The sequence below is a fragment of the Trichosurus vulpecula genome, chromosome 3 (assembly GCF_011100635.1).
Source record: "Trichosurus vulpecula isolate mTriVul1 chromosome 3, mTriVul1.pri, whole genome shotgun sequence".
Classification (NCBI taxonomy): Eukaryota; Metazoa; Chordata; class Mammalia; order Diprotodontia; family Phalangeridae; genus Trichosurus; species Trichosurus vulpecula.
Window position 1 is genome coordinate 19,601,559 of NC_050575.1, and position 14,526 is coordinate 19,616,084.

The following is a 14,526-nucleotide window of genomic DNA, read 5'->3' on the forward strand; positions in this document are numbered from 1 at the left end:
GTAAGGAAACTCCTTAGCCTCGAGGGGTGAAGCGACTCGCCCAAGGTCGTGGAATGGGGGTGGGAGGGGGTAAGCGACAGTTTCAGAATTTGGCCACCTGCTGCTAAATGCCCTCTTCCTTTGTTTGCGTCCCGCTTTCTGGGAGTGAGGGAAGGGAGAGTGGGGGACAGCGGTGGCCGCGAGCAGGACTGGGCCTTCCTAGTGGAAGAATAACGTAGAACGAGTTCTCTGGTCAGCCCTCTCTACCCAGCCGGTGCCGGGAGTGGGCAGGAGCCTCCCTCTTCCACCCTCTATTTCTATCCTGGGTGGGGGGGAGGATGCAGCCTATCTGGCCCCGGGGAATGGGGGCGGGGCGGAGGCGGGCACCCTTTGGGGGTAGTTTCCCCAGCCCCTAGCTGGGGCCCGGGCACTCGAGGACCAGGCTGGCCATGGCGCGGTCGGGTGATCCCGTGCGGAGGCTGTTAGCCATCTACACTGGCGGCACCATCGGCATGCGGAGCCGGGAGGGCGGTGAGTGCTGGGGTGGGCTGGGGTGGGAGTGAGTGTGCGCGTGGTGCCACTGCCGAGTTCCTTCTGCCCACCCTCCCATCCCCCATCATCCGGAGCGGCTTTAAGTCCTCCCAGAGCGGGGATGCAGGTGCAGGCCGTGCCCTTGCTCTCCTCCCTCCGCTTCCCACGGGGCAGTCACTGCTGCCGCGGGCTCACCACCTTAGCACCAGCGGCGGGTGTGAGTGCGGGTGGCCTCCGCGCTCAGGGCAGAGCTCTGGGCTGGAGGCTCTGGGGACTGCCAGCTCTAACCGGGAGCAGAGCCCTCATTGAGCAAGACGCTGCCAGGCTCGGGCTCCAGTTTCCTCATTTAGGAAAATGAGGCCTCTGGCTTTAACCCTTTCGGGCTCCAACCTTTTCTGGCATTAACTCCGTGACCTGGTTTGTGAGCTGGTGTGACCACTTGGGCAAGTAACCGCAGACTTTCTCAACTTTCTCCTCTCTCCCTGTATTCCCCCTCCCCCACCTCCCTAGCTGGCTGATTTCAGTTCATCCTCCAGTGCCAGCTGCCATCTCACCACAGGATCATATATGTGGAGCCTAGAGGGCACTGTAGAAATTAGAGATTTAGGTGCCAAAGGCCCAAGAGAAATGAAGTGACTTGGCCAGGTACAAGGAGCAGATCCAGGATCCACGTTCTGTGACTCCCAATTCAGCACTCTTAGCCTGCTCAAGGCTAGGGGGCAAAGCGTTTGCCTGGCGTCCAGAGCCCACACTGATCTCCACACTGAATGTCTGTGCTCTTCACTTGTCATTGACTTCATAGTGCCAGTCTGAGGCAAGGCTAAAATCACTAAGTCATTTATTGATGCCTGTGATGTGCAGGCACTGTTCTGAGCCCTGGCAAAATGAAGAAAAGCAAAAGGCAGTCCCAACCCTGAGAAACTCCCTATCAAATGGGAGAGACAATATGCAAACAAATACATACAAATGAACTTTATACAGGATAAATAGGAAATAATTAACAGGTGAAGGCACTAGAATTAAGAGGGGTTGGGAAAGGGATTTTATCTGGGACTTGAAACTGTGAAGTGGAGAGGAGAGAGAGCAGGAAGAGCATTCCTAGCATGCGGGACAATAAAATGCCTGGAGCCAAGAGATGGAATGTCTTGTTTGTAGAACAGCAAGGGTGCCAGTGTCAGATCAAAGTATGTGGGGAGGTGCAACATGTAAGAAGGCTGGGAAGAGATGGGTGGTGGTGGGGTAGGTCTGCATGGGCTTTGAGTGCCAAACAGGGTATTGTATTTTATCCTGGAGGTGGTAGGGAGCCAGCTGTACTTCTAGGAACATCACTTTGGCAGATAGAGAATGGATTGGAGAGACCTGAATCTCTTTTAAGTGCTATAACTATGTATTTTTATGTAACTCTAACATCTGTATATGTGTTTATATATGTATATATGTATATATATGTGTGTATACACACACACATGCCATAACTCCGTAGAGAACATTATGCTGTGATACAGAATCAAGAACCAAGCAGTCTCATGGGGCATGAGTAGTTTGGGGATGTCATAACCACAAAGACAATGGAAACATTGGGTAAGCAGTTTTCCTTCCTCCGTAGACTTGAACCAAATAAACGCTTGATCTGTTGTGAATGAACTTTGTGAATGAGTTTCTCATCTTCTTTCTAGGGTAGTACTTGTTTGTCAGCTAAATCAGTCTCTAAAAACAATTGAAATTTCCTCACAAAGGTGGTAGGAGTTTGACCGGTTTATAGGACTGCCTTCTCATCTGTCCAAGAGACTTGTCCCAACCTGGGAGTCTAGTCTCAACTCTATTGATAATTTACTGTGTGACCTTGGGTGAGTCCCTTCCATTTTCTGACCCTTAATTTCTTACCCTGTTACTAGAAAGTGTTTGACTCAATTGTCTTTAGGGGCCCTTCCAGAAGGGCCAGAACAGCATAGTGTTTAGAAAGCCACCCTTTCCAGGAAGGTTCATATTCTATCTCTGACCCACACTTGCTGTGTGACTATGGGCAAGCAACTTAACCTCTCAATGCCACAGATGACTTTCTAAGAGAATGGTATAGAAATTATTGGTAGCTAACAAAATTATCTAGGTGCCACAGTGAGTAGAGTGAAGGTCCTGGAGTCAGGAAGACCTGAGTTCAAATCTGGCCTCAGATACTTACTAGCTGTTTGACCTTGGGCGAGTTACTATTGTCTGCCTCAGTTTACTCAACTATAAAGTGGGGATGATAACAGGGGCTACCTTCCAGGGTTGTTGTGAGGGTCAAATGACAACACATTTGTAAAGTGCTTAGCACAGTGGTAGGCACTTGGTTCCTTCCCTTCATAGCTCCTTTTATCCTTATAGCTACTTTTTGAGGCAGGGTTTAGCTAGTAATTGTTAAGACTCTAGGCTCAAATCCAGTATTGTGTCCATTAAACCAGACCTCCACTAGAATCAATTAATAAGCAGTCATTACATTCCAGGATCTATGGTACATGCTGGGGACCCAAAGACAAATGGAACAGTTCCTGCCCTTGGGGAAACTTACATTCTGTTGGAGATAGCAACATGTACACTTATAAATGTGTAGAAAATAAGCACTAGGTAATTTCTGGGGCAGGCAGCAATGGATGGGCAGAGGGAGGATCAGGAAAGGCAAGTAGGAGGTAGCCTCCTTGGGCAGCCCTTGCAAGGAAACTGAGGAGTCTAAGGAGTGTGAGAAGGAAGAACCCAGGTCCCCTGGCTCATTGGAATACAAATGTCAACTGGGCAGGGAGTGTTTGTCCAACCCAGACCCACCTGCTGCTCACATTAACCTTCTAATAAGGGCTTCTGAATGATGGTGGGGACTTTGGGGAAGGGTATCATTGTTAGGTGATTCCTAGGTCTCCCCCTTGCTTCTTAGCTGTGCAGCCTGAATTATGGAAGGCAAAGGAGAGTTCAACCATATCCTGGACCTCTGTGGACCTCCTTTCCTTATTCTCCTCCTCCCTGTCTTATCTGCAGCTGGGGGAAGATATATTCATGGCTTTGGTGAGACTGTTGGTCTTGGGTACATTGGGAGAAGTCTGTCATTTGGACAGCTCCGGTGTAATAAAAGAAGGACTTTATTTGGAGGCTGGAGACTTGTACTTTAGTCATGGTATCTACTTTCTAGCTGTGCTGTCCCGGATGAGTAAATGACTTCTCTCTGAGTCTTTAGGGCAGGGTGGCATGGACCCCTGTGGCCGTCTGGGGAAGCCCATGGCTTCCTTCTCAGAATTGTTTTCAAATGCATAAAATAAGAGATATAGGATTTGAAGAAATCAATTCTACCGAAATACAGTAATTGAAATATCTATGTTTTGAAAGTTCATGGACTCCACAAGTACCTCCAATCTAGGGATAATAAACATTACTACTGTCCCGCAGGGTTGTTATAAGGAAAAGTGCTTTTTTTAAACTTCAAGAAACTTGAAATGAGAGTTATTATTATCACCTTTGACTATTATCATCAGTGCCTCTGGCATTGACTTGCTGTGTGACCTTGGTCAAGTCACTCTGGCCTTCAGCATCTTCTGTCCAATGAAGAAGGTGGACAAGTTGATCTCTAAGGTTCTTTGAATCCATGAGTCTTACCTAGCTTGAGGCATTAATAATTAACTAGGTCATTATGTTCTCTGGAGGCATTGATCACAGCAAACTTGTTTGGGATGTCACTGTTGAAACAACTCATGCTTTCACTGGGCAAACAGAGTTGTTCCTAGGGTGGCAGGGTCAGCCCCTGTACACTCCTTCCAAAGTTCAGAGAACTGGGTTGGAAGGTAGAAGGTGGAGAAGGTACTCTGAAAAGGATGTTTCCTGCATGCAGTAGAAGGAACATAACCAACCTTTCTATATAACACTTTAAGATTTATAAGATGCCTTGTCCCATTTGATTCTTTTTTAAAAAATGGTTTCATAGATACTTTTCTTCTTCGTATCGATCATTTCTTACCCCCTCCAGACTGAACTCTCTCTGGTGACCCAGAAAACAATTAAATGAGAATATCCTCTACCGTGTCTGATAACAATAGTCCGTCCTGGTGGTCTTCTACCTCTCTGCCGTGAGGGAGAGGAATTATGTTTCAGCATCTCTTCTCCTGAATCTTTATTCATTTTCCAGTCATGTACAACTACTTTGTAATTTATTTCATTGATCTTGCTATAGTTATTGTGTAGATTATTCACCTGTTCTGCTTATTTCAATTTGTGTTATCAGTTCATACAAATTATGACTAATACTCTGTTCTGTGTTTTAGGCACGTGTCAGCCAGAAACAATTTCTTAAAATTAATTTATCATTCTAAATCCGAGCATTTCTAGGTGAGAGACAGAAAAAGTGAGACATGGAGATGAGTGTTTGCTTATCACCTATCGTCTATCATTTCCCTAGCTTGGGATGACCTCCCTGATCAGCTTCTCACAGAGTTCCCTCATGCCCTCAGACATTTATTTAACACAAGACAATTTAAAGTAACATTTATAGCAATTTTGAATAAGTAAAAGGTCACAATATAATAAAATCCAATTTTGGTTCAACGTTCTATTCCATCACTCAGTCTCCTAAAACTAGTCAATTCCTTCTTTGACCACTACTGTCCAGGGCTCTCTAGTAATAATCAAAGGGACCTCCTCCTCCTGCCTACAATCAATACCCAAATCCCTTCTGGAAGTGGGGAAAGAAGGCACTGCCCTTGGGAGGCCCATAACCCTTAGCTCTGGATGGGGAAGGCCAGATTTTAACTAACTTAGAGATGTTTCTTGTCCTAAGTTTGGATACCACTCTTAATCCATTTCCTGGGCCTTTAGCTTTCATTCCTGACCTTTTACACACTTTCTGAAAGAAAGGGCTTAAGAAAGGATTTTAGGTTTCCTGAGAAGTTTGATTTAAGTAATGATGGAGTTCCCTTCTTTTAGGTAAATTTAGAAAGAACTTTAGGCTGGAGAAATATTGACTTATTATATCAGTAATGTTCAAAGCAAATGCAGAGTGTTTCAAATATCTTATAATAAGCTTCAATGTCTTAAAACTGCTTTAAGAATTCTGGAACACCCTGTACTTCCCCCTCCCCACCTTTCACCCCACCTCTGCCATTTCTCTTCTAATTCTATCTTCATTGATTTTATTCATGCAAAGGAGTTTTAATTTTATGTTGTCATTCCATCTGATTCTCATATCCCAGTGAGGCATGCAGTGCAAATTCTATCAATTCTACCTTATTTATGCAGAAACTGAGGCTCAGATATGGAAACTTGCCCAAGGTCACACAACTAGTAAGTTTCAGAGTCAGCTGTCCTGACCCAAGTCCAGCGTTCTGCATAGGAGAGGAGGCAGCTCAGCAGTTTTACGAACTGCTAGATTTGAAGTCAGAAGAGACCAGGGTTGAAATCCCACCTCTTGACGCTAGCTGTGTGACCACAACCGTGACCGTGACTTTGGGCAAACTCCTCTCTCTATAGATACCCTTTCTTCCCTTTCCTCCCCTCCTCCCTGCGACGGTAAGCAATAATATATATGTGTGCAATCATGTAAAACATTTCCATAGTAGTCAGGAGAACTTAACTACTAAAGTGAACAAGGACTGTCTATATTGGTGAATGGAGGACCTACAGGGATGATTTCATTTGGTTCCCATGACAGCCATGTGAGGTAGGTGGTATGACTATTTTTAGGATCATGGATCTAAAGCTGGAAGGGACCTTGGAGGCCATTCATTCCAGCCCCTTCATTTTACAGATGAAAACATTGAGGCTAAGAGCTCAAGAGGCTTGCTCAGTGTCATACACATAGGAAGTGGCAGAGCTGGGATTTTGAACTCAGATCCTGAGACTCCCAAGGTTGGTGCTTTTCCCACTGTGCCATGTTAGAAAAGCAGGACCAGAGAGGAGGTTCATCATCTTGCAGTCGTGAGTGTGGCTCCTGAGTTACATTCTACCTCTGGAAATCTCTGTTCTGTACCCTGAGTTCTGTGTTCCAGTCCTGCCTATGACCCACCCTGCGGCTAATTTCTCATAGGACATTTGCCTCAAACTCTGTCCTGACTATTCTGCTGCTTTCCAGGAAACACCCAGTTAATAGTTAAATGTTCTTTTCTATACCTCTCTGCCCCAGACACTGTGGAGTCCTGGGGGTATGTGGGAGGTATGTACACTTCTCCCAGCCAGATTTGGACTATGACCTTCTGGGGGGATGGGGTGTGAGAATCACTGTGCTTAGAAACCTAGATTAATGTTATCTTTTCAGGTTGACCCTGCATAGAATGGGGGAGTCACAGGATTATAGGATTTCGAGGTGGCAGGGTTTTTAGAGCATACCCAGTATAGCCCCCTTATATGGGGCGTTCCTAAAGTCTGGAAACATAGGCAAAAATGCATATTTTCAAGAAATGAAACGAATGAAATTTTTATTTAATTGGAAAATTAACAAATAACATCTTCAATATGATTTCCATCATTTGTGATACAAAGGTTGATGCGCTTTGCAAGATTCACGTGAACTCGATGCAATAACTCCACATTGCCTATGGGTCCAGACTTAGGAACACCCTGTAAAATGAAAAGTGGGTATAGGATATCTTTCATAAGTGGTGAGGTATTGCTCTGCTCCCCTCTCCTGGCAGAGCCAGGCTGACACATCTACTTGTCAGAGTCCTAGGTTACCTTGAGAGGTTGAGGTGTCACCTTTTGGATACTGAAGAAGAGTTTTAATTTTGTTTTCATCCCATTTGATTCTCATACCCCAGTGAACTATGTAATGCAAATTTTATTAATCCAATTTTATAGTTGCAGGAGCTGAGGCTCAAATATATGGTGACTTGTCCTATGTTACACAGTTATTAAGTTTTAGAAGTCCAGCCAGGCATTGGCATGAGCCCCCATTAGCTGTGTCCCTCCCCGCACCCCTCCCCCCATCAGGGGCTACTTACTACCACTCCAGGTCTGTTTGACCACCTTGCATAGATTTCCTTTCACAAGGGGATATTTGCTTTAAAGATTTAGCAAGAACAGATTACCAACTCCAACACCCTGAGGGCATGTTTCTCCTGGCCAACTTGGTCTTCAGTGAGGGTAGGCTCAGTTTGGCTTCATCACATTGAGTAACATGTAACATGGCTGCTGGATGAGCCTGCATCTCAGCTCCTTCAGGTCTAGGGTCACAAAAGTCACTCCTTGCTCTTTGGGCCATCACTGGTATTTTGGTTCTGAAACCTAGATTTGAGAATTGTTGGAGTGCCTAAGTACTCTCTCTCTGCACCTTTTAGACCGTAGAGACTCTCCTCTTTTCATCCAGAACAGAAAAGCACATTCTCTTCTTTTAGGATCGTCTCTCACCAGTTGCCATGACTGAAGGAATCACCGAATGAGGGCAAAAACAAATGCAGCAAAAGAAATAGCTCATGCTGACAGGCCTTTTGAAATGCCTTCTCAGATAGTCAAAGAGCTGTGCCTTCAACACATGGTTAGCACGCTGGATTCAGCTACAGCTACAGCTACACAACTTCTTGGTTCTTTAGGAAGTGAGCTCCCCATCCTCTCCTAGTGGGCAGAAATTGCCCCAGGTGATCTTTGCAAGTGTCAGAGCCTCATTATATATTAAAAGTTGGTAGCAAATCCAGGACCTCTTGCTTCAAATCTTGGCCTGTTGCCAGTAAGGTGCATCAAGGAAATATCATCATGGTTAAGGTAGGACTAATTGGTAAAGTATTGGACTTAAAGAGTTAGGAAACCCGAGTTCAAATTTGGGCTCACACACTTATGACCCTAGACAAAACACTTAGCCTGTTGGGCCTCAGTTTCCTCCTCTGTAATATGGACTCATTGATCTTTAAGGTCCCTTCCAACTCTAGAGCTGTAGGTTTATAATCCCCAGCCCTTAGAATACATGCCTGTGCCCAGATCTTATTCTCACTGATTGGCCAACAATAGGTCCCAGGCCAAGCCAGAGTTGGTCATTTTGGGCCCTGATTGGTTCAGAGTGAGTGTAAATAGCAGTTGTTTCTGTTTTAGCCAGAAATCCTGAATGTCTTTCCCTCCCAGATTGATGTTTTTTTTTAACTAAGAGACCGTTCTCTGCCTCACTTCTTACCTAGCCTCAATCATTGAAGGGAAGTTGCCTCAGTCATACTGACACCTAGTATAGACCTTAGCTTAAAAAGGCCAAGGTCTGCATCCAGGGTCATCTCCACTTGCCCTGATCTATATCTTGCCACTGGGTCCAGATGGCTTTGAAGGAGAAAGTGAGGCTGGTGACTTTGCACAGCCCTCCCTGACTTAAATACAATTCACTTGCGTGTCATGGCATCACCTTCCTGATGTCAAGGTCCTCTTTGAGAACCAAGGATAAATGACAACACCTGAAGCTTTTACAAAGAGGGTGTAGCCCTAGAAGAAAAGACCACATCTTGTCAACCCATTAGATATATTCCTGAAAGGTTGTGTGTAAACTGAATTTTTGTAAAACCTAATTTTATGTTAAAGACACTGGGAGAACTCATCTGTTCATGAAAATGGCAGAGTTGGAAGAGACTTCAGAAGCTATGTAGTCCAACTTCTCATCTGAGCATATTCTTCCAAGGTGGTCCTTTGTACTTTAAGATCTATAAGTCCTTCCTGAAGCAATCCATTTCATTGTTGGAAGGCTTACAAGAGTTCCTTATGGACAAACAAAACCTACCTCCTGGCAACTGCTAGTCATTGTTCCTAGTTCTTGGTGCTGAGGCTGAACAAGTGGAATCTTTCTTCCATCTTAGTGTTGTTTGTCCTTTGTTTTTGAAGAACACCAGTGACATCGCAGGTTGTTATCTTGTGTGTGAATTGGATTTGAGTGAGACATATTTGCACAAAGCTGTCAACCTTACTTTTGTCTTCTTGAATCATCTAAGTCTCATAGCAACATGGAAGTCAGGATGGTTGGCGATGCCCTAGGATGCAGTGGATGACCTTGGTGTCTTCAATGTCTGACCAAGCTCTAAGCTCTCTGCAGCACCCACTTCAGCTGCCTTCATGGCTGCTGGAACAAATTATTCTCGTCTGCCCATTCCATGGTGGGGAAGTCTTCCTGTGCTTAGGGTAGATACCCCTCTAACTCACTGATGGGTTTGTGGCTCATTAATCTGGTTTAGCCCATCTCCCAAGATGGTTTACTGAGATGTGGTGCTGTGCGTGCTTCAGCTTCTTGGAGCCACAGGTGAGAGTTAGGTAACAGGTGGATGAGCAGCCCTGAAAAGCATTTGGCAAACCCTCACACCAGAGGTGTTAGTCCTCCCTAAACATCCCACACACCCCTTTCTTCCATATAACCACCCTTTAAGTCTTGAAGATAGCTGTCCTTTTGTACAATATCCAAGAATACCGCCAATTCCCTCAATGCAACTCAACACACATCTGTTAAACCTCTATGGCATGCAGGGCACTGGTCTAGGCACAGAAAAATAGTGATACTCTCCCTATTTTCAAGGAACTTACAAGTTAGTTTGGTGGGTGTGAAAAATTGGCTTAGGGAAACTTGAAGATTTTTAGTCTAGTGAAATAGTTGGGGCAGAACTAGAACAGCAACCACACTGGCACACCCAGGAGGGCTGCTAGCACAGGTTCTTTGATCTGCTTTTCTAAAGGAAAGCAACTTTAAAGGGGTCAACAATCTTTAATTAAACATATATATTATTCACTTAGTTAAGGAGAAAAGTCATCACCCTGAACTTCAGAGAAAATACAGAGATTACAAGCAGATCAATAGACAGGGCTTCTAGCTGTCTGAGAAAGCAATACATACGTAGTTACCAGAGAGAGAAGCATCGCAGAGTCTCCTGGCCAAATCATGCGACTACTCTTCCAATGAGTGAGTCCCCTCCAAAAAAAAATAACCTTAGAGTATATATACACTTCTCAGAGCCAGAGGGCATCACAAGCCTCCCCCAATCAAGCTTCCCTTAATGGGCCCCACGTGAGGCCTATTAATGGGCAGGGAAGATCTTCCTAACCTATCCCATTAGCATTACAAGAACTTAGAAGGTTTTGTGGAGGAGGTGTACTGCAGTGATCCAACAGGAGATTTTACCTCATACTGTGTGACCTTGGACAAGTAACTAAATCTCCTTGGGCCTCATTTTCCTCATCTCTAAAAATGGACTAGGTGGCCTCTGAGGCTCTTTCTAGCTCTAGGTTGATGATTCATTGAAATGAGGAGAACGTGTGTTCCACGTTTGTGGAATCTTCTGCTTGGTGTGTACAGCCTCTAGTCTCCTTCCCGTCTCTGGAAGCAAGGCTGTGGAGAATCTTTGTGCAAAATGATGAATCCCCTTGGAGTGTGAGTTCAGGGAACCCAATTTATGAACACTTTATTTGTAATAATCCATACATATAAATGACCATATCATCTTCTACTCCCATGACTACTTCCTGCTCACTGCCAGAGCCCCCATGGTCTTAGAACCTGAATTGCAAACAAAGACTAGGCTTTTGGAAAATAGGTTGACAAATGACAGAAGGAAAGAAATTGAAAAAAATAGGATCCACATAGGAGAGCTGGGGAGAGAAGGGCATGGCATTGTACCAAATGATACACACGTATTCTCTTGTTTGAGACTGTCTCCTCGCATTACCTTGATGCATTCACTTCTCCTTGTCACACTGCCTGAATTCCCATTAGAAATGCATTTTGTTAAACCAGCTGCTTATTCTGGAAAGAACAGTGGTTAGGGTAGTTGCTTAAAGGACAGTGTGGTCTAACGGAAAGATTGCTGGAATTGGGGTAAGAAAACCTGAATTAAAGTCCTGGCCTTTCTATCCCTAGCACCTAGCATGGCGTCTGGCATATAGTAAGTGCTTAATTCATGTTTATTGATTTATTGATTGAACCAGACTCCATCACAACTTATACCCCAAGGAGGCCATTGGTGAGAAGCAAATCCCCATGTGCTTCCACACTTTTGTAGCAGCACTTTTTGTGATAGTTAAGAATTGCAAACAAAGTAGATGCCCATCAGTTAGGAAATGACTAAACAAATTGTGGTAGATGAACTGATGTTGACTGAGTATATATGTGAGTATATATCTACACACACACACATAAAACACATACACACATATGTATATGTATATATATGCATGCATATATATGAAAAGAACAACCACACATAAAAAAATCAAAAGTACATATAACAAAATTATAAAGATTAAGAAAGACTCAAATGAAGAGATATGAAAAGACACCCCTAACTTAACCCTTTGTTAAGGTTTGTGGAGGTGAAAGGTCCATAGGTATTGTACATGGTTTTGGACTTTTTTATATATATCAACCAGTTGTGCTGATTTTTGCCAGTTTCTCTCTAAAAAGAAAAAGGAAATAGCCATTTCTTGGGAGGGAGAAAGAGCAGAGATACTTGGGATAATTATGATGATGTAAGAAACAGAAGATATCAATAAAAACTTATTTTTTAAAAATGTTATCATTGGAGGGCAAAGGTTCTTTTAATTTTTTCTTTGTGTCCTTGGTGTTTGACACAGAGTCTGACACATAGTAGGTGATTAATAAATGCTTGTTGGTTTATTCCTAACTGAATTCAGGAGGTAGTAAGTTCTTTGTCGTGGTGGGTTGAATGACTATTTGTTGGGAGGTATGATAGAGGAGATTCCTATTCAAAATCTCTCATTTCCCTTCTAATGCAGAAAGCCTATGATTTTGTGAAGGGCTCACATGGGTGCCTAACCATTCCATGTCACATGATTTCCATGAGAAAATTTTTTTCTGAGGCCAAAATAATACATATTGATCTCTGGAAATACAAAGTCAAAAGTGAACCAGTCCCCCTCCTTAAGGAGCTCACATTCTAACAGTGCTCACAACATATAGAGTCAAAATTTTAAAACATACCCTATTCATATAAAAGAGGAATTCCTTTTTTGTATGTGTTTATAAATCTGGATTTTTGTGTGATCCTAGAAAAAGCCTACCTGGATTTGAGGCTCTGAGCCTAGCACTGGCTCCTTCTGGGTAGTGGTTCAGTAATAGACCTCAGCTTTCTGTTCTTTCTGCTCATTCTGATAACTTGGCTTTGGCTTTGATTTTTGGTGGTCTGTAGCTGTTGTAAAACACCTTTTTGCAGCTCTTCAAAAAGGGCTTAGACAAAGAGAGAGGGCAGACAAGGAGAGATGGGGGCAGAGCTGCTCTGGTGCAGGCAGTTCCCCAAACTTCCAGGGATTTTGGACTTGACCAGAATGCAAACTACCTAGAAAGTTTTTTGTTTGATCCTGACCTTTATTTATTTTTAAATATATAATTAATTTATTTTCAGTTTTCAACATTCACTTCTGTTACGGGCCGCGTTAGAGCTGAGCCCTGTCCTCCTCGGACCTCCAGCCCCAGGGGCCTGCTGAGATAAACTCAGGGCTTTGGGATGTGGGTGGAGCCAGGAGGAGGGGTCTCGCCTTTGTTGCCTCCCTAGCAATTCCAGGTCTTTGCCCGAGCCCGGACCTGCCAGAGCACGTGGAACTTCCGGCTGCCTGACCACGTGGAGTTTCCGGTTACTGCCTGCCCACAGGGAGATTCCGGTAGCAGGGAGCTTCGGGTAGCTCGGGAAGAGAAGGGGAGGAGAGTAGGCGGAGTCAGGGCGGTCCTAGGACCCAGGTGTATTAGCTTTACCTGTCTTTCACCCACGTAACCAAAGAGTGTACCTACGTCACTAAAGGTATAAATGTGCTGCTTGCTGAAATAATAAATGGAGTTATTCACCATCTTGTTCGGCTCCCGCCCCGTACATTGTCCCCGAGATCAGGTCCTTTGCTTAGGCAGAGGCCTGGGGCTTGGGGGGAACCCCGAGCTTAGTTACGAGGCTTCGGAAGCTCGTAACACACTTCCATAAGGTTTTGAGTTTACAATTTTCTCTTCCACCTTTTCCTCCCCCCTCCCCAAGACAGTGTGCAATCAGATATAGGCTCTACTTGTGCATTCATATTGAACATGTTCACATTAGTCATGATGTAAAGAAGAATTAGAACTAATGGGAGGAACCACGAGAAAGAAGAAACAAAACAAAACAACAAAAGAAAAGGAGAGCAAATAATATGCTTCCATCTGCATTCAGACTCCAAAGTTCTTTCTCTGGATGTGAATAGCATTTTCCATTGTGAGTCTTTTGGAGTTGTCTTAGATCCTTGCACTGATGAGAAGAGCTAAGTCTCCCAAGGTCAGTCATCGAACAATATGGCTGTTACTGTGTACAATGTTCTCCTGGTTCTGCTCACTTCACTCAGCATCAGTTCGTATAAGTCTTTCCAGGTTTTTCTGAAATCCACATGCTCATCATTTCTTTTAGCACAATAATATTCCATTACGTTCATATACCACAACTTATTCAGTCATTCCCCAATTGGTGGGTATCCCTTCAATTCCAATTCTTTACTGTCATAAAAAGAGCTGCTATCAATGTTTTTGTACATGTGGGTCCTTTTCCGATTTTTATGATCTTTTTGGGATACAGACTTAGAAGTTGTATTGCTGGGTCAAAGGATATGCACAATTGTATAGCCCTTTGGGCATAGTTTCAAAGTGCTCCCCAGAATGGTTGGATCAGTTTACAACTCCACCAACAATGCATTAGTGTTCCAATTTTCCCACATCTTCTCCAACGTTTATCATTTTCCTGTTTTGTCATGTTTGCTAATCTGATAGGTGTGATGTTGACCCTGACTTTTAAGTGGGGCTGGTGGGCAGTGAGGAAAAACATCACAAGCAAATGGGAGACTGAGAAGTAAAGGGAGAGGAGAAACCATGGCAAGCAGGTGGAGAGGGGTGGTGTGCCAGCTTGCTGCACTCTCATCATGAGGTGAACTGAATCGCGCCTGGCATGGCCACTTTCTAAGCTCCGGAGGAGAGACCTGGGCTTGGAGCCATGGGCAGAATCCTAGAGCTATCCACGATGCAAGGGGATGGAGCTATGCCGAGGCTGCCTCCCATTCACTTTCCTTCCCTCTGTGCTTCTTTGCTGTTGGAGACCT

At 44.2% G+C, this 14,526-nt stretch overlaps 1 protein-coding gene across 1 annotated transcript in view; it reads left to right on the forward strand.

Moving 5' to 3' along the window:
• Positions 1-371: 371 nt before the first annotated feature.
• The window catches only part of ASPG (asparaginase), a 126,262-nt gene continuing 112,107 nt past the window's right edge, over positions 372-14,526 (forward strand). The window contains exon 1 of the mRNA XM_036752602.1: positions 372-510. Coding sequence (XP_036608497.1) covers positions 429-510 — 82 coding nt within the window. The 5' untranslated portion in view covers positions 372-428. The remainder of the gene's footprint in view (positions 511-14,526) is intronic.